At 36.8% G+C, this 24,586-nt stretch overlaps 3 protein-coding genes across 3 annotated transcripts in view; 1 reads left to right on the top strand and 2 right to left on the bottom strand.

The window, feature by feature from the left end:
• LOC112045763 (uncharacterized protein ZK1073.1) overlaps nt 1-6,739 on the bottom strand; it is a 62,557-nt gene extending 55,818 nt beyond the window's left edge. Inside the window, exon 1 of the mRNA XM_024082076.2 lies at nt 6,516-6,739. Coding sequence (XP_023937844.1) covers nt 6,516-6,572 — 57 coding nt within the window. The 5' untranslated portion in view covers nt 6,573-6,739. The remainder of the gene's footprint in view (nt 1-6,515) is intronic.
• A 2,462-nt stretch (nt 6,740-9,201) lies between these two features.
• LOC112045778 (uncharacterized) lies at nt 9,202-12,548 on the bottom strand. The gene is made up of 3 exons (XM_024082100.2): nt 11,554-12,548; nt 10,856-11,051; nt 9,202-10,010 (listed from the first exon to the last, which is right to left on the bottom strand). Exons 1-3 carry the CDS (start codon nt 11,664-11,666, stop codon nt 9,816-9,818), a joined length of 504 nt encoding a protein of 167 aa, XP_023937868.2. The 5' UTR covers nt 11,667-12,548; the 3' UTR covers nt 9,202-9,815.
• A 261-nt stretch (nt 12,549-12,809) lies between these two features.
• Nucleotides 12,810-24,519, top strand: LOC112045762 (GTPase-GDP dissociation stimulator vimar). The gene is made up of 7 exons (XM_024082070.2): nt 12,810-13,023; nt 13,094-13,852; nt 14,668-14,835; nt 15,270-15,452; nt 16,466-16,726; nt 17,250-17,410; nt 17,995-24,519. The coding sequence occupies exons 1-7, from the start codon at nt 13,005-13,007 to the stop codon at nt 18,406-18,408; spliced, it is 1,965 nt and encodes a 654-aa protein (XP_023937838.2). The 5' UTR covers nt 12,810-13,004; the 3' UTR covers nt 18,409-24,519.
• Nucleotides 24,520-24,586: the final 67 nt, after the last annotated feature.

Here is a 24,586-nt window from a genome sequence, read left to right as displayed (position 1 = left end):
TAAGAGGAACGAACTGAAACGTTTTGAACGTTTCAGAAGCCGGGAGACCGAGTCGGCTTAAACGTGGTTCGGCAAGCATACAGTTCGCTAAATACCTTTCAACATCAATCCAATATTAACTGGATTAATTATGACGTTAAAAAGATGTTCCTTTTTAATTTAATCCGGTTAAGAATGAACTACTATTCATATTTTTGAATCATTTAGCAACCTTTACTGGTAAATTCAAATACCACCTTGTAATTTGTATATTTTTAGACTTATAGATTGCAGCATTTTCGCCCCGTTAGCCCAGGCTTCCTTGTTCTCCAACATATATGGCACTAAGTTTGCTTTTGTCAGAGGTTCACCGCCTTGGCGTGCGTTACTTCTTTCCCCTTCGAACTCCATGCACTCAAAGATTGCGTGGTTGGGCGTGTCTACTTCTCCGCAATATGTGCAACATTCACTGTTTGCTTTGCCTATCGCGTGCAAGTAAGTATTAAATACTCCATGTCCGGTTAATGCTTGTGTTATCAGCTTATCCACCTCTCCATGTTTTCGTTCAACCCATTTCACTAAGTCTTGAATCAAATCCCTGGTCCATTGCCCTTTCCCACTTTCAAGCCATTCTGTTGACCATTCTTGGAGTGTTCTTTTTCTCTCCTCCTTCGGAGTTCTTTTGGCCTCCCTTTTGTATAGCCTTGCTCTTTCTGTAGCTAATTTGTCGATAGGTATCAATCCTGCTATCACTAGCACAGCTTCTTTAGATACTGTTCGGTATGCTCCACATATACGGATAGCCAGGCGTCGCTGCGTTCTTCCAAGCACATTATTATATTTAGTCACTTGAAGTGCTTGGCTCCAAACAGGTGCCCCATACAGCATGACAGAGTGTGCCACTGATGCGAGGAGCCGCCTTTTGCAGGCTCTTGGTCCGCCTTTTCTGGGCATTAACTGGGTAAGGGCTGCCGCTAGCTTTTCTGCCTTCTCAGCTGTTTGCACCACATGTTTGTCAAACCTCAGGCTTCTATCTAGCCATACTCCGAGGTATCTGAGTTTGTCACATGGTTTTATTTCTACCCCATCTATGTTAAAAGTGAGTGGGCCATGCCTTTTCCTGCCACTTAGCATTATGGCTTCGGTCTTTTCCGGTGCCAGTTTTAGATGCTTCCCGATCATCCACTTGTTGATTATGTCCAGTGCCCTGTTGGTCCTTTTCATCAGTAGTTGATCAGTTCTGGCGGCTACAACCAAAGCCAAGTCATCCGCGAAACCCACTAGACGTGCCTCATCGCCAAGATCTAATTTGAAAACTCCATCATACAATATGTTCCACAGCGTTGGTCCAAGAATTGAGCCCTGGGGAACTCCACTTGTCACCCGGATCGTCTCTGATGATCCTGCAGCGTCCGTTATTATGATGTTTCTTTGATTCAAGTAGCTGCTTATGAGGTTGATGACGTAATCTGGGAATTTTCGCCTCTTAAATTCCTCCAGTATTAGGATCCATGGAGCGGAGTTAAAAGCATTTCTTACGTCTAGGGCAACAAGTGTGCAGAGCTTTCTGGTACGTTGCGATCCTTGCTTTGCCGCTAGCGCTATGGCTTTTACTCTTTCGATGGCGTCTAATGTTGACCGGCCACTTCTAAACCCAAATTGGTCCTTCGCTAATCCACCATGCTTTGGTAGCAATTGCTCTATTCGATTTAGCAGTATCCTCTCCAATAGCTTTCCATAGCAGTCCAGAAGACAGAGAGGCCTATACCCTGATGGTTCGTCTGCTGATTTGTTATGTTCCCGTAGGAGGATTAGTCTAGCAGTTTTCCATATATCTGGAAACTCTCCACTTAGGAAAATACCATTCATGACGTCTCTCAATTGGTCGGGAATCACCTTACTTGCTAATTTAACTATTTCTGGCGCAATTTCATCAGGTCCTGGCGCTTTTCTGGATTTGATCCGATCGCAGGCCTTCGCCAGTTCATCGTCAGTAATCCTTGGTACCTGATCAACTACGCCAGTGGTCCTTGTGAAGTCGTCATGTGTAGGGAATAATACAGCCGTGATGTCCAACCAATATTTATCACACTAACATTTGACAGATTCTTAGCAGAAATTGGACTCATTGAAACTGTAGCTGTTTTGGACCCATATTGTGTCGGGCGTATAGATTTGACTTGCACTGGTACTTTTAATTCAGTCTCTAATGCTGTTTTCAGCTCCTCTGTTGATATATCTTCATCTAGGCCTGTTATGTGGAATATTGTTTCTCTGCCTATGCCTACTTCTGCGCATTCTAAAGTGCCTTGTAATTTATTCCTAAGCGCTTCTGCGTTCCCTGCCACCCTCATAAGCACTTTTCCATCATTAGATTTCCTCACAGATTTAACCTCTACTCCTATTTGTTTCATGTCGGTTACAGTGACATTGGCTTTCATCTTCTTAAGAATGTCGGCATAGGAACCCTCTGCTTTGACTATTAGAGTTTCAGTACCTTTACCCTTCCCGTAGTTTGGTTTTCCTTTGCGAATATCTTCTGCCTCCACTAGCAGTTTTATTTTAAAGTCAAACTCTGCCATAAGTTTTTCAAGAATCTTCCTTAAATGGTTTTTGTTGATTTCTTTATCCGCCGCTATAGCTACATTTTTTGTTCTTCCGTGTTCTTTAAACACATTAGTAAGTTCTTGAATAAGTCTGTATACATATTCCACTTCTTTGGTCTTTTTGGTACTTTGCGTATATGGGAGGACATAAATCCATTTCTCATTTTCCGCTATTCCCTTTTTTGAGCTTGTGCTTGTTTGGATTGTATATTCTACTGTTTTGATTTTGTATCCAACAGTAGACTTAAGACTTAGGTAGATTTACGTTTTTTTTCCTGGCCTGTCATCATCAGCCTATTTAGATACTACAGGAAACAAATATTTAGAACTTACATCCACTAAGCTATGCAGGTTGGCGAACTTTACAATGTTCGACTCTTTAAAATAACAATCAGATGTTAATAATGCAGACAGAAACTGATGGATCATAGGCAAATAAGTATTAATAAAACACCCAATAAGCTTATTATCAAAGCCCGAACCAAGATTTGAACTCACAACTATTGATCCATTGCTAAACAATTTAGTCCAGGTCTTGTGTTTTTGGTAGACCTAGACAAAAATATACAATGAACTGAACTGTACGCTAATCAAACCGCGTGCCTATAGTCTAGCGAGTGTTGAGCAGTCGCCAGAGCGTTGCACAATTATCTGACATTTAAAATTGGATCAGATTAGAATATAGTGAAGGTGAAAGTTTTTGTACTGTGGTGACGTTTTCACGCGCTCCCATAGTACATAGTGCTTTTAATAGATTACTGCTTCATATAAAATTAATGGGCCGCTTGTGACGATGTTTATCTTTGCTACATTTTTTTACGTAGTCATAATAATTTATATTGTGGCATAGATTAGGCACAAATATCTCGTATGAATGAAGATTAACACCTGAACTTAAGTCACTAATAAAAAAGTTAGTGTATGTGTTAGCAGAATATCCGCGATTTCACTCGAATAGTTCCCGAATTTGGGTATAAAACATAGGCTGTATTACTGGGTGAAGATGTAGATTTAACGGTGAAAGAATTATCAAAATCGATCAAATAGTTTTTCAGTTAAATCGTAATTAACAAACAAATAAAAAATTAAATCATAGTTCTTTATACTATTAGTCTAAGTGAGTCAAATCTTAGAAGCTAAATTACGATTAAACTGGACTCGAGTTTAATAAATTTTTATACAATTGCAGCGTTTCGGCTGAAAACCGGCCGAAACATGTTTTCTGTGCCGAAACCAAAGCTGAAATTCGGTTTCGGTTTCGGCCGGAAAAACCGGTTTGGTCGGACAGTATAATTTTGTAATGTGAGATAATCAATTTAAGTATACCTGCCCCCCCTAGATACAATCCTGGCTACGCCCATGGCTCAGTGGTGTAACACTACTAACTCCTGGCTGCTAAGAGTAAAGTACTAGTGGACGCCCGCAACTTCGTCCGCCCTTAGTCCTCTTTAATCCGGCCCTGGGCATTCCCTTTTCTTGGGCGAAAGAAAAACACAATATTTCATTGCCCGACCTAGGACTCGAACCTAGGACCTCGTACTTCGAAGCCACATAGGCTAACCACTGGATCTACGAGGACCGATAAAAGGTATTTTCCATTGTTCAGTGAATTAGTAACATGAGATCTTTCATCCAAACCGTGCTCAAACCTACTGAGCTAAAACAAATTGATTAATCTAGAGATTGACCATTGACTAATCTATTCAGGCAACTTGACTAGGTAAGTAAAATAGGTATCTCATCAATACATCTACACACTAATATCACAGTAATATTATAAAAAGCAAAGATTTGTATTTTGTATGTAACGAAAAAACCTCCAAACTACTGGACTGATTAGAAAAATTCTTCAACCAATAGAAAGCAGGGAGTACTACAGGGGGACTATACTTATTTTTTATATTATTCCAGTATTCCCCGTATCACAGCGGGTATATAGTTTATAAAAAAATAAGAGTCAGTGATTTAAAAATAACTGCGTTTTCTCATAAATGTTTATAGTTAGTTTCACGATACTAAAATACATACAATATTATTTAAATATTTGTCTTATTTAAAATTTGTCTGAAACGACTGAACCGATTAAACTGGCTTCTTTTATCCTGGAAAAATATATGGTTCCCGCAGGATTCATAATAGAATACATATTAGTACAATTAGCTGAAGACCGTCCATTTAAGTTTAATTTTTCTATAAAAACACTTCTAAATACGTTGAAAATACCAACTGAAAAGCGGGCTGAAAAAAACGAATGGCGAAAATTAAATTATGAAGCTATTGTGTAAATAGTGGAAGAAAAACGATGTTTTCACTGCGATGCCTATTTGTTTAGCGTAGCTTCTATTAGACTGAGAGCTTGCGACACCCACACATACCTCTTTTTAGGCTGAAAATCAGTCAGCCTATGGTCGTCAGCGTCACTTAGCTTTGCGGCAACCCTTCGTTAAAGATTTTTTAAAGAGACCTTTAAGGGTATGTAGCCAAGAGTTGCCACGAAGTTAAATATCTGGAGGCCGAATGAATGATTTCTCGTGTTATAACGGAGAAAACAGCAAAAGAATATAGGTAGGTACCTATCTACTTGAATAATCCTTGAAACATGTTACCTTCCAAATCAACCGCGACCCAAACTTCATAATAATTGGCTTCCATTGTATTACTTACTAGCAGACCTCGCGCGGTTTCATCCACGTGGTTCCCGTTTCCGTAGAAATACGGGAATAATATATAGCCTATAGCACTCGGGGATAGTGTAGCTTGCTAGTGTAAGAAACTTTCAAATCGGTTCAGTAGTTTCCGAGTCTATTCAATCAAAATAAACATACAAACAATGAAATCTTTTTTTTTCATTATCTATATCTATACTAATAATAAATCTGTAGAGAGGTCAATTCTGTACATGAAATATATTTTCAAAATTACTATCAGGGAGTGATTAGTGGTCGATACTGATGCAATCAGTAAAATTTTTGTCTGTCTGTCTGTCTGTCTGTCTGTATGTTCGTTATAGAAACAAAAACTACTCGACGGATTTTAACAAAACTTGGTACAATTATTCTACATACTCCTGGGCAGGTTATAGTATACTTTTCATCACGCTACGATCAATAGGAGCAGAACAGTGAAGGAAAATGTTGGGAAAACGGGAGAGGTTACACCATTTTTTAAGCTTCCGTCGCGTGTGCAGCCTTGATGGTTAAAGCCACAAAGAAATCATGTATGACCGAAATGGTAGGGTAGAGGTAGGGTAGGATAGGGGTAGTTGAAAGTTTACATCGACTTTCGACGAAGTCGCGGACGTCCGCTAGTACCTAATATTAGTATAGATTAGTAGGAGCTTTAGCTGACAAACTTTGAGCCTACTTAAAATGAGGTAAGTCTGACTATTAAAGACTCTCGGTACAAATGTAAACAATATAACTAATGGCGTTTTTTTTTCAATTTACAAGCACTTACGTACATAACTAACGTTTACCTGAAAAGACATATTTACTCGTAGGTATAGCTTGACATGTTCGTTGATAACAAGGACTGCGTGGGTGTGAGGTCGTGCGCGCGGGCCATCGCTACCCCCTCCCAGCCCGCGCAGACCATCGAGAGTGTTACAAACGAATTTGCCAAGCTAGCCAGGTTAAATTTTTTTCAATTATGATTCTTGACTGACACAAAATATTTCCAAATAATCAATTGAAATAATTAATTGTCATGATCTCTTAATTAATAGAAGTAACAAAAGTTTTTGCATTTCCTAGTAAATAGATGTTTTATTTATTTTATTAATTTACCCACATCGCTCAACTTGATACCATAACACAAATCATTGATAAAGATGGCCCACTTATGCCCCTCATATTATAATGCATGTAGATTAGTATCAAATAAAATGAAAAAAATCACTAAGGCTTAGACTGAAAACTTAAATACACTCACCCTTTCAATAGACGGCCAGCGTCGACGGAAAAATTCAGTTATTCCACACGAATACATAATTCAACACCCAGTATTGTTAATTTAACACAAAATTAATATATTTTTTTAACAAACACAAATGAAGGACACAATTTATTTAGTTTAATTATTAAAAACAACGAGGTCGTCGGTTTGTCGTGACATTGCGCGGTGGAAGACGCGCGCGGTGGCGTCTCTGAATTATTATTGTTTATGAAGGTAATCATACTGTGACGTACAGGGTGATGAATACACGATTTATCATAAACAATTTATTTACGTGGTACGTACCCACGCCGTGATAGCCCAATGGATATAACCTTTGCCTAAGTTGTGTGTATTTTATAAGAAATTAAATATCACGTGTCTCAAACGGTGAAGGAAAACATCGTGAGGAAACCTGCATACCTGAGAATTTCTTAATTCTCTGCGTGTGTGAAGTCTACCAATCCGCATTGGGCCAGCGTGGTGGACTATTGGCCTAACCCCTCTCATTCTGAAAGGAGACTCGAGCTCAGCAGTGAGCCGTATATGGGTTGATAACGAACGAACGTACCCACATTGCTTTATTAATAATTTGATTTTAGTTGTTAAACGTTGAGTGAGTCTAATTCAATTATCGGCCTAGCTATTTAGTTGGATGTGGACTTTATGAACGATCTATGCTTCCAATTAATAGCTTGGTAATTTAACGATGCATTCATCTATATCTATACTTATAATAAATCTGTAGAGAGGTCAATTCTGTACACGAACTATATTTCCAAAATAACTATCAGGGGGTTATTATGATGAGGAATTAGTGATCGAAACTGATGCCAAAAATGCAATCAGTAAAATTTTTGTGTCTGTCTGTCTGTATGTTCGTTATAGAAACAAAAACTACTCGACGGATTTTAACGAAACTTGGTACAATTATTTTTCACACTCTTGTTCAGCTTACAGTATACTTTTCATGACGCTTCGATGAGACGCAGAGCAGTGAACGGAAATGTTGGGAAAACGGGAGAAGTTAGGTACTACAATTTTACAGCGATACTACTGTAAGGGCTGGATTAAAGAGGTCTAAGGGCGGACGTCCGCTAATTATTAATATATTTCAATGGCCCATTATATGGCCAGGCATCCTTCCTTGTAGGAGCTGATATCACCACGCTGCTTCAATGCGGGTTGGCGGGATATCTTCAACGGTTAATCACCAGCAGTTTTGTAAGAAGCTTCTATTATTGGATAGTCCGAATAAAATTCAGCCTGTATCTAGCCAGAATGAGTTGAAACCGCCTCGGACCCGCGGGAACTGAAACGTTTAATTGCTCGTAATTCCCTGCATTTGAGCGCGCCTCCATCGAAGCATTGGAGATATCTATCCATCAATATTATCCACTACAAGGCCAGGCCTCCGTTTAGGAGGGGATATGGAGTTGAAATCCACTACGCTCCTCCAACTCGGTTTGGTGGGTTTGATAGTGTTACATTTCTTTAACAATTACCAACTGATGTTAATGATAATAATCGAGATTGACGGCTTAACGTACTCTCCGAGGCACGCGTGAATACCAACTTCCTAATTCCAGGCTGGGAATAACTGACAATTTCTTGGAAGAAAGTAAATCTCATCATAAACGTCATCATCTTGTTCTCCCTTCTTTCTACGTTGTGGATGTCCAGACAGCTCGTACGAAATTCAGATTCGCACAGCAAAAATTGGAATGCACTTTTGTTTCTCTTTCGGTGTTATGGGACTAAAATGAGAGCAAAATTGATTCCGACATTATCTCTCTCTTGTCATGAGATATCTCGTGGGACAGGGAGCTCATTAAAATTGAAGCATTTAAAGCGAGCCCTTGCGATGTCGTTTACTGGATGCCGGCCCTTGATGCTTGACTTACGTAAGATGACTATTAATAACAATAAAATTTATTCTCTTATTTCTATAGACAGTTAAAGAAATTGCTTCTAGATTAAAATCACTAGGCGTTCGTGTTCTTCCTCATATATATTTTGTTTACATCAAATACAACAGTTCCCCATCCAAACCGGTATCAATAAATCTATACCAATATTATAAAGCTGAAGAGTTTGTTTGTTTGCTTGAACGTGCTAATCTCAGGAACTACTGGTGCGTTTAGTAAAATTCTTTCAGTGTTAAATAGCCCATTTATTGAGGAAGGCTATAGACTATTTATATTATCTCAATATTCCTACGTGAACGGGAACCACGCGATTGAAACCGCACGGCGTCAGCTAGTATTTTCCTTTTTTACCAGGAGGCATACAAATATACGAACAAAGATCAATGCAGTTGGGTAAAAAGAAAATTTTTTTATTCTATCACATGTTAGCTCTTGACTGCGATCTCACCTGATGTTAAGTGATGATGCAGATGCAAGCGGGCTTACTTGGGAGAGGTACCTACAAGTTAATACGCGGTATCGTACCGGAACGCTACCTTGGCATTACGTCTTTGCCCGTACATGGTATACATTGTAACTAGCCACGGCCGAAGCCTACCCCCAGACGAACACTCTGTACTCGCTTGGGAACATATGGATAAGCTAATAAGAGTTTAGTCGGAGTAAAGACTGTGGTTTAGTTGACAACAAATTAATTAAGTGGATTCATTGAGTTATCAAGTAGCGATGAGAAATTCCAAAACAAAATGCGATAACAGCGACCGTGCTGCATGTTTATTAACCTTACTTTAATCGGTGAAACATAATTAATTACAAATTATAATTGCCTAATCATTAAACTCATTGAATATTAATGAATGCAACATGACATGAATACTTAGAGTTAGACAAAATCCTATCTTAAACTTAAATAAACTATTCTTTTTTTTTTAAATATAAAAAACATAACACGCTGACCCACCACTAAATTTTCTATTTTCTTTTTAATTTAAATTTTAACCTGACTGATTTTCGTTGGGCTATTAACATTTTTAACCTTTTTTAACGACCTGGATTACTTATTTTTTGTGTTGGATAGTCCGTTTATCAAGAAATATAATAGTATGAGAAATGTGGAAAAAAAGGAAAAACTATTCCTTTTGAAAACTTCCGCTGTGTGTTTTTAAGCTTTCACGCCTAAACCATGCCACCATTACCATTAAATTGATTTGAAATATCTTCCACCATTGCAAAGCTACATTTAACACATTTAACACGTAACAAAGGCTATATTTTATCCCCGTATTCTTCTGGAAACGGGAGCTACGCGGGTGAAACCGCATGGCATCCGCTAGTTTGTATAATTGCCTGTCAGTATTACACTACTGGGTCATAAGTATTTCCTGATCTTCCTAAAGGTGTCCCCGTCCTTGCTGGCCTCAGTTTGCCTACAATACGCCCTGACTCGGCCCGTCAACTCCTTGAAAGGCTCGGCTCTGATGATAACGGTAAAGTGCTTGTAGCCTACTCCTCCGCGGAATATTATTGGGATACTCCCGTTGGTCTCCACTGCCATGTGTGATAGCTGTAATTAGAGAAAACATCTTCATTCAACAAAGGTTAGGAACATTAAGATTCTTCGCGAGGATTTTTTATACAGTAAAAGCAGTTGCTTGTCTTGCTAGAAAGTGTATATTGAATTCGTACTAATATCACAGAATATATAATGTGTACGAGTCTAAAAAATTATTGAATCGTTAAAAATATGAACGTTATTTTTTTAATTAACGAAAACTTAGCCTTTGACCGCGATCTAACATGATGTTGAAGAGACGATCTAGTCTAATGGCAGACGTCCACATATCCGCATTGTAGGTACTTGTACATACATACTTGTACATAATACTACGTCTCGGTTGATGCGATGCGTCCGACACGTATATTGGACGCATCATTTCAACCCGATCGTGGTATTCTTTGTATAGACAACATTGTACAATACAATGTACAATACAAGCGCGTCCACTATTAAATTAAAATTCCGTATAATGCGATGCGTCCGGTACATACGTAGGTACTAAGCAGATCCGTGGACGCCTACCTAAATGTTGAAGCGGGCTTACTTTAAAGAGGTAGAAACAATCATTGGGTAGAGGATTATTCTACCCATACCTCTGACGCTTTCTACGCGGCACTGTACCGGAACGTAAAATCACTTTTTGGGCCCCATCCAGTAAATTCACTACATGCCTCAGCTGGTAGGTTGTCACTACCTAGCATATTTATTTTAATCGAGCATTTTTATTTATTTTGTGAGGAATGTTTACTCTTCATTTGGGCCTCAATTTTGATACAGGACATAGTCCAAGGCATGCTACGCCACTGTGCAGACTATAAATAAGTCAATAAAAATGTCCGATAAAAAGATACCTTGCATTCAAAAACTCCTTGACAGTACAAATGGTGTCCGCTCGGTTTGGGTGGGTAGAGGAAGTTCTTGTTGTAGACTCGCTTATCATCTCCCTTGTGCCTGGCACCCTGGTACACACTTCTGTAGGGTGACCTGACATACAATGCCGGCTTTTTCGTACGAAGCTCTTCTGGGTATGCATAACCGAAGTTGGACCTAAACATAGGCATTTTATCATAATTAGCTACCTACACAATAACTCATAGTACTGAAAGGGCTGACAGCAATTTTTTATATTCATTTAACGAAAATTTCTTATGAAACGTTGAGATCTAATCTAGGCTCAATTTTCCATAAAAATCAGTATACAGAGTGTCCCGTAAGTAGTACGACATAATCTACAGGGTGATAGCTGACATCAAGGCCTACTAAAATATCGAAATATATATGTTGGCCGAAATTTTATGGTTTTTAAGTTATATTAATTTTACTCCAAAATACAAAACTTTTAGTGCAATTAGGACAGTACCATGTGCTAAAAAATACTTAAAGGCGTTAATTTTATACTTGATAATTATTTTTGAATTTTTGTTTTAATTAATGATTTTTTTACTACAAACTATATTTTTTCCAAAAGACTGTTGAGGCACGCCAATTGCGATATCACTTCTCCAAATACTTACCATACTAAAAACTCCATAGGTAGATAGGTACTCACTTGAAAATTATAGGCTTGCCCAATCCATACCGATTTATTTTCTCATAATTAAAACTTTGATTCGCCGTCACAAAATGGTTACAAAGGAAAAGATTGAACAACACCATCAACATAATCTGATACTGTTAAAGATAGTTCAATAAGTAAATACAGACATTTATTCTCTTTTTAACTTCAGTCCCAGATTCCGCGTCACCAGACGATGATTTCATTTAGGTACGATTACTCTAGTGTAAGTGTAATCAACTCCAACTGCGGTCTAGTTACTTAGGTATTCCATAAGTCCTTTATGATTATCAACTACAATAACAAGTCTCACAAAGTAGAAAAACCTCTAAAGATGTTTTTGGCGAATTTGATAGAAGAGTCACTTTGTAGCACGCGCCGAATTACACTAATAAGTGAACATAGGCATGCTAACTTTTTAAAATCTTGCAAAAAATATCAATCGTGACGTGTTTAAGATTGCACCTGTAAAACTTTTTATTGCTCTGCAGTTATTGTCGTGACGTTTTTATCGGTAGTTCGGTACTCCTACGAGTACTTCGTTAGTGCATTACTCACGTGTGCAAGTTATTTTGATCCGTCTGTACAGGGTGTCTTGTTATTAAAACATTAATTACGGGACACCCTGTATAACGAAAAATATATTAGGTATTAATTAAGTGAACAACTGTTGTGTCAGCAAAATTTGAATTTTTAAGGCTTCAAAAATACCCAAATCTCATGAGCATCACACTAATATTTGTGTGTGTAAGTGTGTTTGCATGTTTGTTCCTACTTTGCGCTGCGACTACTGAAGTGGTTTGGATTCCACGTAGACGAAGTCGCGGGCGTCCGCTAGTAGCCTATAAAATCGGAAGATTTCACCGAATTTCACCGCATAATTCAAACGCCATTTTCCAGGATCTTAACATGAATCATTAGAACCGCTCGTCCCCCTCAAAAAACGACAGAACCAAAATATGTTGGTGAATTTGGGTGCGATGCAACTTTAAACTAATTCCTCAGGTTTATCATAGTATAACTTTTAGTTCCGGCATTTTGTAAAATATGTGCTTAATGTAAAAATGGTAAAAACGACAAAATGTATATGTATTTGGTCTGAGTTATCGTAATTTGACAAACATCCTTGTGTAAATTGTGATTATGGATTATAGGCTGTACGGTGTAATACTTTTGCCTTTTCTCCATAGGAAAGTAGGTATAAAGAAAAAAATTGACAATTGACAATTGTCAACTGTCAACGTCAACTGTCAAATGCCAACACAAGTCAAATGAAAAAGGGATACATTTTTCAATTCAACAATATTGGCTGTTGAATTACACATTAAAATTGATTTTCACTTCAGTTTACATCCTTTCCAAGTCATGTGTGATGTGTAAAATAATATTGTAGTGAGTTACTGTCGAGAATTTCCTTTGGTATTACTTTCTGCAACAACTTCTTGATGGTAGTCAACATGGACGGTAAATATATTCTCATTTCTCTTTTCTTTCATCAATTATTTAAGTTATTAATAACACACGTTCGTTACAGGGCCTTCAGCAAAGAAATCAACTTCGTTTGAGACTTTGGTGATACAAACTATAGAGAATGTTTGTGATTTGAAGGCAAAACTGAACGAAATCATTTGTTCCGGTAAAAATTACGAATACGACGTTTCATCGTGCCTCAAGGCTTTGCTGAAGAGCAGCGATCACGCTATAGTGCAACTCACAGTCCAAGCGATATCAGAGCTGGCGAAATGTGAATTAAAACGCGAAACCTACTCCCATAAGGATGTTATCGAACCAATTTTGTCGATATTAAATAAGGAGCTAACTGTAGAAAATATGGAGCTTCATAAACAGTGTGTTAGAGCTTTGGGTAATCTGTGCTTTGATTGTGATAATTCTAGAAAAATATTACTGGAATACAATGGCGTTGCCACCTTGAATAACATATTACAAATCTCTGTGAAAGACACAAAGTTGTCAGTGGCCAAAATTAAACTGTTTGTATGTAAAATCTTACTAAATTATGCCATTGGTGGGTTTGAGTTCTCAGACTCCTTAGTCAAAGGAGGTGTAATAGAGAACATAAGAAAAATATTGTCTATGGAAGCCCAAAAAGAAGTGATGGATAATGATTTGGTGTCAACAGCACTGTTAATATTGAGTGTGGCAAATGACAATGATCCTGAGCTGCTGTATGAGGAAGAAGTCAACCTGGAAGTGTTCCATATACTGAAAGAGACATCTAATGTAGAAGTGTCAGAGCTGTGCTTTGAGCATTTGCACACTCAAGCTGAGCATGGTAAGTTGATCAAACAATAGTTTTGTTACACAGCATTTTTTATCACATCAAAAAATAAAAACAACTGCCCTATGCCTACCCAGGGACTTGAGCCACAGATGTGCTCATAATTTTAAAGAAAGCCATACTTTTTAAAAGAAAACACTGAAATCTAGCTAGTCAGACTTCTGATTTGTGTTTCCAATAGCATCATGATAGAAATGAAACATGTTACTCCTCTATTTAAAATTGTAATTAATATTCAAACAGTTACAGTAGTCACGTCCATTAGGTCTGAGATGCATGTCACAAGATATCTCTTGTAGAGAAAGAGGCACAGTCAGTCAATAGCAGCATACCACTCACTCCTTCTCTGCAGGGATGAAATAGAGTAGTATTTTCGATAAGCCCCAATTTATCTACTATGCCTGTTTCTCTCTACAAGAAATATCTTTTTTCTTCTGGGCCGTTTCTGCACTTAGCCATGTGCTTGGCCGTTGTGCGTGGGTCCCTCGGTGTAGATTCCCACTGGATTTATTCCATCCAGCCGAGCTCCCTCCAGAAGCTTAGCAAGCCGCCCAGGTCGCCGATTCTCTCATGGATACGCCTCTGCAACTGAGCATAATGTGTAGCGGCGTCTTGTTGTCCTCCATGCACGCTCTGCACAGAGGACTGTCAGTCATACCTAGAATTGAAAGGTGTTTGTTTAGCGGGCAGTAACCTGTTATTAGGCCAACTACTGTTCATCTTGTGACATACATCTTAGGCCTTCATGTGAAGATCCATCTGTTGCATGTGATCATTGAATACTCTAAAACAAAATTTCTTAATTTCAGATTCAGTTAAAACTCTACTTGCTAAGGAGGGTGCCATCAAGCTGGTATGCCTGCGCCTAGAGCAGCTGGTTCAGAAGCATGAAGCGGGCGACATGAATATGGAAAAATCTGAGATTGACACTGTTGTGAAGCATGCTTGTGACTTGATCATCATGGTGTTGACGGGAGGTGGGATAATTGAATCTGTTTTACTTTTACTTTTTTAACTACAAAATATTTGACAATGTTTTTTAGATTTGTAGCATCAGCCTTCCTAATATTACCTCTAGCTGAAAACCACTACTCTGGTTATCTATCTTTATACTTTGGGAATTACCAAAGCTAATTCCTTCAGAAGACAATTAGTAGCTCCTAGTTTATCTCTTCTATCAATCCATATATATAATAATATATAAGTTTATTTACTTTGTAGTTCATGTTCATCTTTCAAAACAACACTGACTTGTAAACTGTAGCAAGTGAAGTATTCACTACTCAACTAATTACCAAAGTAGTCCGAAAATGGCTCTGCTATCTGTCATTAGGATGGCAAAGTGACAGATTAGATTAAACATGAAGGTCTATTTGTTGGCTGATGAGGATAATGATGCCGAGTTCCGCAGACGACGCCATGGACATAATATTCGCGGAGGGCTGCGGCGCGGTGTACGCGAGCGCGGTGTGCTGGCTGCGCTCCGCGAGCCGGCAGCTGCTGGCCACGGCGCTGCTGGCCGTCGGCAACTTCGCGCGCCGCGACGACTACTGCGCGCGCATCATGGGCGACGGCATCTACGACAGACTGCTGAGTGAGACATTACCCACAACCTCAGACCAATTATAGAAGGACCTGTATCGCACTCATAGTCACGAACAAAATTGTCTGTCATTTTCTGAGGAAAACGAGCTTAGATTTTGTATATATCTTATACTAAACTAAGAGTTATTGCCCGTTTTTTACACAACTCAATTACACAAAAAGGTATTTTTACGGAGCTCTTTAACCGACGAACACGATTACAACTATTTAACATCGATTCTACAGACACAGTTTTTATAATCGCTTTAGATCGTTGATCATATACTTTGACAGAAAAGTAACGTCTAGCGAGGCAGGTCCTATACAATAATTGGTCTGAGCCCACAACAAACTGCATAGTACGACGTATCTATGGCAAACTACTTGATGTAATATTAATTACATATATAACTTGCGGACCCAGTCAAGCTTCGCTTATTCCCCCTTGCCTTAAATAAAACAAACTCTGTAAAAATCATTATTGTACTTCAAGGAATATTCTAAAAAAGCAATTTTTTATTCATTATAATTCATTTTTTTAAGTTCTTTTTTATTATCTGGCTGGCTGAAAAAGCTAATTTTCGACAGGAGATATGTTAAATGTACATGAATTAAGTTTTTAACATATCTCCTGTCGAAAATTAGACGATTGTATATTTATTATATAGATGTGCCGTGAGCCGTGATAGCCCAGTGGATATGACCTCCGCCTCCGATTCCAGAGGGTTTTTGAATCCGGTCCGGGACATGCACCTCCAAGTTTTCAGTTGCGTGCATTTTAAGAAATTAAATATCACGTGTCTCAAACAATGAAAGAAAAACATTGTGAGGAAACCTGCATACCAGAGAATTTTCTCAATTCTCTGCATGAGTGAAGTCTGCCAATCCGCATTGGGCCAGCATGGTGGACTATTGACCAAACCCCTCTCATTCTAAGAGGAGACTCGAGCTCAGCAGTAAGTCGATTATGGGTTGATAATGATGATGATATATGTTATATCTATACATAGTTTTTATTTGCAGATATCTTCAAACAGTATTACGAATATAGTTTGTCCCAAAAGGACAGCGACCAGAATGCCATAGACAGGTCCATGGTAACCAAAATCCAACATGGAGCGCTGTCTGCCCTGAGGAACCTCACCGTGTCCGTGGCCAGCAAGAAGTTCGTCGCTGCACAAGGCAGGGCTGCGCCGATTTTCATAAACGCACTTCCTAATGTCGAAGATCACCATGTGGCCTACAAACTTTTGGCGGCTTTGCGGATGCTGCTCGATGGACAAGGTTGGTGATGCTTTATACATGTGAACATACAGATGAAGAATCCGAAATCCGAAAAAAAATATATAACTTGGTCATTTATTTCCGCATCCGTTTTATCCATTAATTACGGGACATCCTATACACTACAAGTACACGCCTCGCAGTTTCATCCGCGTAGTTCCTGTTCACGTAGTTCGCGTAGTTTCTATTGGCATAAAAATTTTCAAAATCAGGTTCAGGAGTTCCAGAAATTACTGCCTTATACTCCACATATTTTACCTCTTCATAATAGTAAAGACTAGGTCACATAAACTATGGCATATTACGTGAAAGTTAACTTGACGCCTGGCGAAACTGAATTCTGCCAACACTCTTGGCAAATTCGTTGATAACACTCCCGATGGTCCGCGCGCACGACCTGCACAGTCCTTCCCTCTGCCCCGCGCGCTCGACTTCACACCCACGCAGTGCTTCCTCCCTGTCGCCCGCATATCATGGGAGTGTCATCAGACTTGCCAAGCTATAAGCAACATTTGTCTCCCAGAGGCCGTGGCGCGGCAGCTGGCGGGCGACGTGGCGGCGCTGCGGGGTGTGGCGCGCTGGGGCGGCGCGGGGGGTGCCGGCGCGGCGGCGGAGGCGCCCCGCCTCATCGCCTGGACCGTGCGCCTGCTGCCGAGGGACGCCGTGCTCAAGAACCTTCTGCAGGTGAGCTTCTCCATAGAGTAATCTACCCACGGAATGTAATCATCATCATCATAAATATCACTGCTAAACATGTTGGTTTTTTACCGAATATGTTTCAGAGAGTGCACACAGTTTCAATCTAACTTCTCCATCCCCATTCTACCACAGAACAGCGAGACACAGTGCATTGGCATCCTTTTGTTGTCGATATCCAACCGACTCGCACAAAACGTTACGCATCGACGTTTCTAATAAGAACAGCGAAAATGTGGAATGCTCTTCCGGCTTTTGTGTTTCCTAACACTTATGATGTGTGAACCTTCATGGCAAGAGTGAATAGGCATTTTCTAGGCAAGCGCGCTCTAACCTAGACCTCATCATTGCTTTCTACCAGGTATGATTGTAGTCAAGCGCAATTCTATAATTAAGTAATACTTATATTGATAATGATTTTGATAAATTAGTGTTAATAATAGTGACCCGAGCTGACAGTTTCACATGCTTTCCGAGGTACGGTGGTAGAGTCAACCAACTGTCAAGCTTTGAGCTGAGAATTTCTTGCAAGAAAGAAAAACTAAGTATGCAAACTGCAATTTCTTTTTTAGGCGGAAGGCTGTATATCTTGTCTAGTGAACATGCTAGTGGCATCTCACTCCGTCATGCAGAACGAAGCTATCCTCGCTCTCACTCTCCTCGCCGTCGCACCGTTCAACGAACAAAGTGACACCGACGAAACAGAAATGGACTTTAACTCCCAGTTAATTAAGTCAGAAATCGGTAAGCACATATCTGTACTAATTGAAACCAATTGCGCCAAAATGCCCATACAAGTTGCCGAAAACTTAATCGCATTTCTCGATATAACCTCCAAAGATAACACATTAGTATCGGATTACAAAGATTCCAAAGTGAACGAAGCTCTGCAGAAGTTTGTAGAAGCTAGAAAGGATCTTAGCGATGACTTGAAAGCGTGTATCGGTAAAATTATTAAGATTGTTTCAGATAATAATAAGGAATAAGGGACACTTGAAGACCTTTTTTTTTGAGTTTTTAATGATTGAGCATGATAATGATCTAAAAATTATTTCATTATCTCAGTTGAGAAACAAAGAAAAAACTTTATATGTGGGTGCAACATCCTTTTTCTCAAAGTCTCTTTTTTAATAAGAGAAAAGGCCACCAACAATGATATCCCACTATAAGATTATAATATAATTGTCAAAGAAGTTTTACTTCTACAACAATATTCTAATTTATTATTTAATCTCGATAGATTAATGAATCTATTAATGTGCCATAATAAGATAGGTCCCACCGAAATTTACTTAGACTGACGAAAACTATTTGGTCAGTCTGGACTTGATTTTGACAAAATAATCATAAAAAGAAAAAAACCTTGTTTATGTCTCTTACATTTCCCATAATATACTTTCAAATAAAACTGCAATAGAGACTTTAAAAAAGTATTAGCAGGAAAAACGTAATTTTACTTTCATGATCTCTCTAAAGCTTTTTACTATATCTTATGTTGGGTATGTTGTGGAAAAGATTGATAACAAAGAACGACACAACCGGAAATAATAACCCGCCTAATTCAATTTCTGATAAGTTTCTTTATAATGTCAAACGGGGAAAATAAACTCTAAAATCCATTGTCCAATCCAAATGTGGGTGGGGTTAGGCAAGGTAAGTCGATCTTACCCTAAATCTTCAACCTTTATATAAAAGGCATTAGTTTTGGAGTGTGTCTGAGAGTCGTCACTTATGTGTCGTGTTTTATAATTAGCTTTCGTTATTGAAACACGTTTTATCTAGTCATAGTAAGTATTAAGGCATTAAATTATGTCACAGCTCAATTTATATGTGTGTAGGCTTACGCGCTACGACATATCATCTCGTGAAGATAAAATGACATACATAATGTCGACCAATAGCACTGAATCGGAGTTAGCTCTCTCTCTCTTTCGGAGCTATGTTTACGCTTCACGAGATAATAATTATGTTGCTGACAAGTCGTTAAAGGATTTATTTATTTATGTCGTTAAAGGTAATAAAGTACACTTGCAAGCAGTGTTTAATGTAATCTATTTCTTAGTAAATAAATCATGAATTTATCTTGGAGTATTGCTATTCTTTTTCTTTCACACCATGAAAAAATTATTTAGAAGTCTGTGTTGCCAGTATATCAATGTTAGGCTGTGACATAATTTATATTATTTTTTATGTAAATTAATAGTTTAATTAAAATTGTTATAAAGACCAATTTATGAGATAATTTTAAATGAAAAATACTTTAGAGTTTAATTCATAAGGTACTTCTTCTTTGGTCTAAGTTTTTGAAACTGTTGCAATTTTTAGTGATGACAAGATTCAGACTGCCAATAAATAATAAATGTCAGTATCAAACAAAATAAAACCAAACTACTAAATAACCATCTCATCAAAAAAATATATTTTCATTATTGATTAAATATGTCATTCAATATTATTAATAAAATCTGATTTTGTATATATTTATTGTCATTCTGAAGCTTGCCAATTTATTCAAGTAAATTAAATTTGTAATTTATTATGTTAAACTTAACTTCGGCTGAATATAGAATATTACAATATTTCATGTTAATGTGTAATATTCTATTTATTACAGCTTATTTTAATTAAACTTGTAATAAATAGTATAGTATAGATATTTTTACATGAGTATAAAATACAATTTGCACAATTTGTAATTTTTGCACAAATTCAGCGCACTTATTTATATTTGTAACGTTTACTTTTATAGATACCAGATATTTTGTTGCTTTTGCATAAAAGGTTATAATGAATTGTTTTTTTTAACGATAACTTATTGTTAAGCTGATGTACAATTTTGTCTTTTTTGTACAATTGTGTACAAAATTGCTTTACAACCAAAACACTATTTTTATTGACTACACTGAATTGTGTCATCTTAGGTTTTTGACAGTGACCAATTAAGCTGTACCGTCACTTACCATTAAGTGAGATTGTAGTCTTGCAGCACGTGTCTTCAAATAATAAAGTTTAGACCATAATATTACAATATGTATGTATGTAATACACATTACTATATCCATAATTTGTATAAAAATAAACATTTCCACATCATTAAAATGACCTTATGCGGTGAAAATTATACTCGTATTTAAAAAATAATTATTATAAACTTTACTCTTCAGATAATATAAATTATGAAGTGTGTTATACATTCCACATCTCGCTTGTGCTTTCTTTGTCTATGACTAATATAAATTAAATATTCCATGTTTTTAATTATTATATCTACTTAATAAATGTTTCATATAATATTTAAAATACTTAGTTGACGCATTTATACATTCAAAATAAGCGATAGAATATAGAATTTATATTCATCTATATGACATACTTATTTTATTTAATTACTTTTACTCAGTGAGTAAGAATATAATTGAATAAAATAAATATGAATTAATTTATTTTTCATTTTTATTACTAATCAAAAGGAAAAAAAATAACAATCAGTCTATACTTCACAATTATCAGTTTTAACATGATGTAAATATTAATTTATTGGTTATTATCAAAGTAATGATGTAGGATGTCATGAAATGTAAAAAAAATCAACTAAACTATTCTCACAATTTTATTTCCATTAATTTTGAAAGCAAAATTACATACTATTAAAACTACCCATCGTCAGGGTCGCCTAATTTTAACATTTTTATTCTAATAAAAGTAAACTGAGACAAAACATATAATATTAAGTAACAAACGGACCTACTGTATTTATTTTCTTACAACGTTTTTGTAAAGTATACATTACATAATTTTACATATAAATAAGTATATAAAACGATTGTAGGTTTTAATTTTATTTAAGTAAAAAGTAAATTTGAAAAAAACTTTTATGAAATACTTACGCCTAAGTTAAAAAAAAAATATTTTTTGTAAACCTATTACAATATTTTATTAGCATCAATAGATCTAGTTATTTATTTCAAATTGTAAAATTTTTCTATCAATTGTAATTAAATAATAATCTATAACCCGCCTTTACTGACATTAAGCTAACTAGATAATCGATGGCATTATTTGTAAAATAATATTTAATAAATAAATTTTCTCAAATATTAAAATTAATAACTACATCTAATTTATCACTGAAAGACTTTACCGTTTCGATATTTCAGATTTTGTTTTTTTTTTTACAAATGTTGCAGTTTTGATCTCATATAGTCTCTTAGAGTCTTGATCTATTCTGAGAATTTAGTTCGGCTTTGGGGTACATACATGGTGAGGTACAATGTACAGACTATGCGTTTCACCGGATTCACCACGCTGCTTGTAATGACTCGCTCTTTTTGATCTATACTCTGTGGTCTTATAAAGAAATATTTGCCAGTACATTGGACCACGTAATCTCTTTAATGAGATTTACTACAAAACACCGTATCTGAAGATACAGTATAATGACATAACACGGCAGCGTACTGTGCTATAAGGAAGGCCATTTATTTATTAACTAGTGAACAATCAGACAATGTATTGTTAACTTTAAGAATCCGATAGTGCACTTATAAAATAGTTGAAACTGTGGCCCCATCATAGAACATAGTTCTAGAATCTAGATGGTTCCATAGGATATGTACTTTAGATCCGTACGCTTTTAATATGCACACGCCCTAATACTATTTAACTATTATACAAAATATTGTAAGTGATAATAATTAACGTGACCATGATATTGACGGAATTGTTAATGTTATTTCTATTAGATTAATGTGAATATTAAAATATAGTCGGATGAAATTTTTATGACGCCTCTGAAATGAGCTGTGGATGTCACAATGCGCAGATCATTCACACAGCAAAGATTTTCTACTAGGTATTTGATATGTGGCCCAAGGCTGGATTGGCGACCCCGCACTACAAAGCGCAGTGTTGGCCGACCCCCTGCCAGGTGGACTGACGACATCAAGCGAGTCGCAGGGATTCGCTGGATGCAGGTGGCTCAGTATCGTGATATTTGGAAGTCCCTACAAAAGGCCTATGTCCTGCAGTGGACGTCCATCGGCTGATATGATGATGATTATGATTTGATATGTTACATGCCTACAAAATCACTGCAAAAAGTGAGCCGAATTTACCTAGCTATTCCACTGAGCTCACACATGCCCAATTTTGTGTTTAATTACATTATACTTATGTGTATATAGTATTTACACTTTCTGAACACACAACTGAAATTGTAGACAATATTTAGGTATTATTTGTAGTCGCGTTATAAATAACTTTCGTTATTTATAACGCGACTTCTTTAAATTAGCCACTTTTGTTCGCCTCAGTTTCGAGTCGCTAGTGACATATCTATAGTATAAAATCTTTGACATAAAAGTCAAGACGTGAGTCGGCTGCGACTGTGGACTGCCGCTGGCCTTCGTTACCGGTGATTTCAAAAATATTGCATTGCACATCCTAATGTTCCGAAGAGTCACAAAGATTGCATCTGACTATACCTGCTAGGTGTAATTAATTGTGATTTAATTAATATACCTAAAAACTTTCTAATTCTGAGTCGTTTACCAATCATATATTCGAAACTACCAAAATTCGCCGTAACATGTGCTTTGTTTAGTTGATAATAATCTTTTAATTAATACACTTTGTCTACCTATGAGTACTTACGTACTTAGTTAATAATTCTGTTCACACAAATTCGCACAATTTATTACTTTCCATACATTTTGTATGAATCTAGATTGTAGACGTTTAACGTTTGGTATTAGTTACATAAAGCCGCGACCAGACATGCGGGACGGGAAATGCCGAGCCAATTATTATTGTTCGTCATACTTGAATTATTGTTGATATTTTCCTTCGTTTCACAGCAAGAATTCTTGTATACAACCTATTCATGGTCATACCTTGAGCCTCAGTACAGCTTGTGCGGATTAGTTTACACCTAGCTTGAATGATGTTCGTACTGTATTTGTTTGGTAGCCAGGTGTCCAGTTAATGCGCACGAATTATATTTTAACTTGAGTCAAATCCGTGGTTTAGTATTTGGTCTGCGTCCGTTTGACTATTGTCGTACCTACTCACTACTAACACAGTCTTTACGAGTACCTTTTATTTTATTTGGATCACAAAACTGGTTACAATCATGTTACAATATTAAATATCATACATAAATCGTAATAAATACGATAGCACCTTCTTGGTGTGACCACAGCATTCTTATAATAAATTATCATGAACAGCACTTAAACGACAACACTACACGAGACAACAATATAAATCAAAACAAAAATCACTAAACTAATCCTTAATCACTAAGTAAACTTGATGAGTTTTTTAAAAGAGGTACGAGTACCTAGTCGGCAAAGGGAATATTGCCCATATTTTAAAAAACATATCATAAATATATTTTTTTTAATATTCGGGATATAATTTGTTATACGAGGCCGAGTACTTGGCTCGAGTACGGTGATTAATCGGCATTCGGCAAATCCCGCATATCTGGCCGCGGCTTAACTTTTTATCACTGTTATTGATATGGACCAAGATCTATGATCTAGACCTGTTTGTTTGTCTATTAGCATTGCTTGAATTGTTTGAAAAGTAGGTCTTTGCCTCTGTGATAGAGAATTCGATCTCGAACCAATACAATCTAATATTCAGCAATTTAAAAGGTGCCAGACAATATTTTTTGCTATAAAAAATAATTGGTTTTTGACTTTAAACATGTTAATTTGATTTTGTGAAATTTTCACTCACATCTTAAAGTCTAGCTACTTGTGAATTACCAAAGTATATTTCAAAACTTATTGTTTTGCTAAAATGCATTATTTGTGCAATTTTATCACGAAAATAGAGTAAGGATCCAATTCTTTAGCCTCGAGGGAGGGCCTTGGTTTTATGCGGTCTAGTTTATTTTAATAATTATTTATTTATTTGCATTAAAACGTAGATTAAGTTAAATTTTTCATTTCAAATAAAGGATTCTAAGCACTGTACTTTTTGTAAATATTTTTTTGCTTGATATTTATAATGTTCGTAAATTTTGACTGTACTAAGAAGAGTATTCATTGTTATAGATTCCAGCTAAATTAAAACTAAATGCTATTAAATTGTTTTTATTTCTCTCATCTAAAGTAATATTATAAAGAGGTTATGAGGCTTCGAAACTGCTGAACC

This window comes from Bicyclus anynana, chromosome 7 (genome assembly GCF_947172395.1).
Source record: "Bicyclus anynana chromosome 7, ilBicAnyn1.1, whole genome shotgun sequence".
NCBI lineage: Eukaryota > Metazoa > Arthropoda > Insecta > Lepidoptera > Nymphalidae > Bicyclus > Bicyclus anynana.
This window is presented reverse-complemented; position numbering and strand designations above follow the sequence as displayed.

Coding starts and splice junctions, on each gene's coding strand:
- LOC112045762 (XM_024082070.2), top strand. Junction 14,836..15,269: donor CATCATGGTGTTGACGGGAG/GTGGGATAATTG, acceptor CGAGTTCCGCAG/ACGACGCCATGGACATAATA. Junction 17,411..17,994: donor TGCTCAAGAACCTTCTGCAG/GTGAGCTTCTCC, acceptor TTTCTTTTTTAG/GCGGAAGGCTGTATATCTTG.
- LOC112045778 (XM_024082100.2), bottom strand. CDS start 11,666: ATGTTGATGGTGTTGTTCAATCTTTTCCTTTGTAACCATTTTGTGACG. Junction 11,052..11,553: donor GGCAAGCCTATAATTTTCAA/GTGAGTACCTAT, acceptor GCCTATGTTTAG/GTCCAACTTCGGTTATGCAT. Junction 10,011..10,855: donor AAGGAGTTTTTGAATGCAAG/GTATCTTTTTAT, acceptor CTCTAATTACAG/CTATCACACATGGCAGTGGA.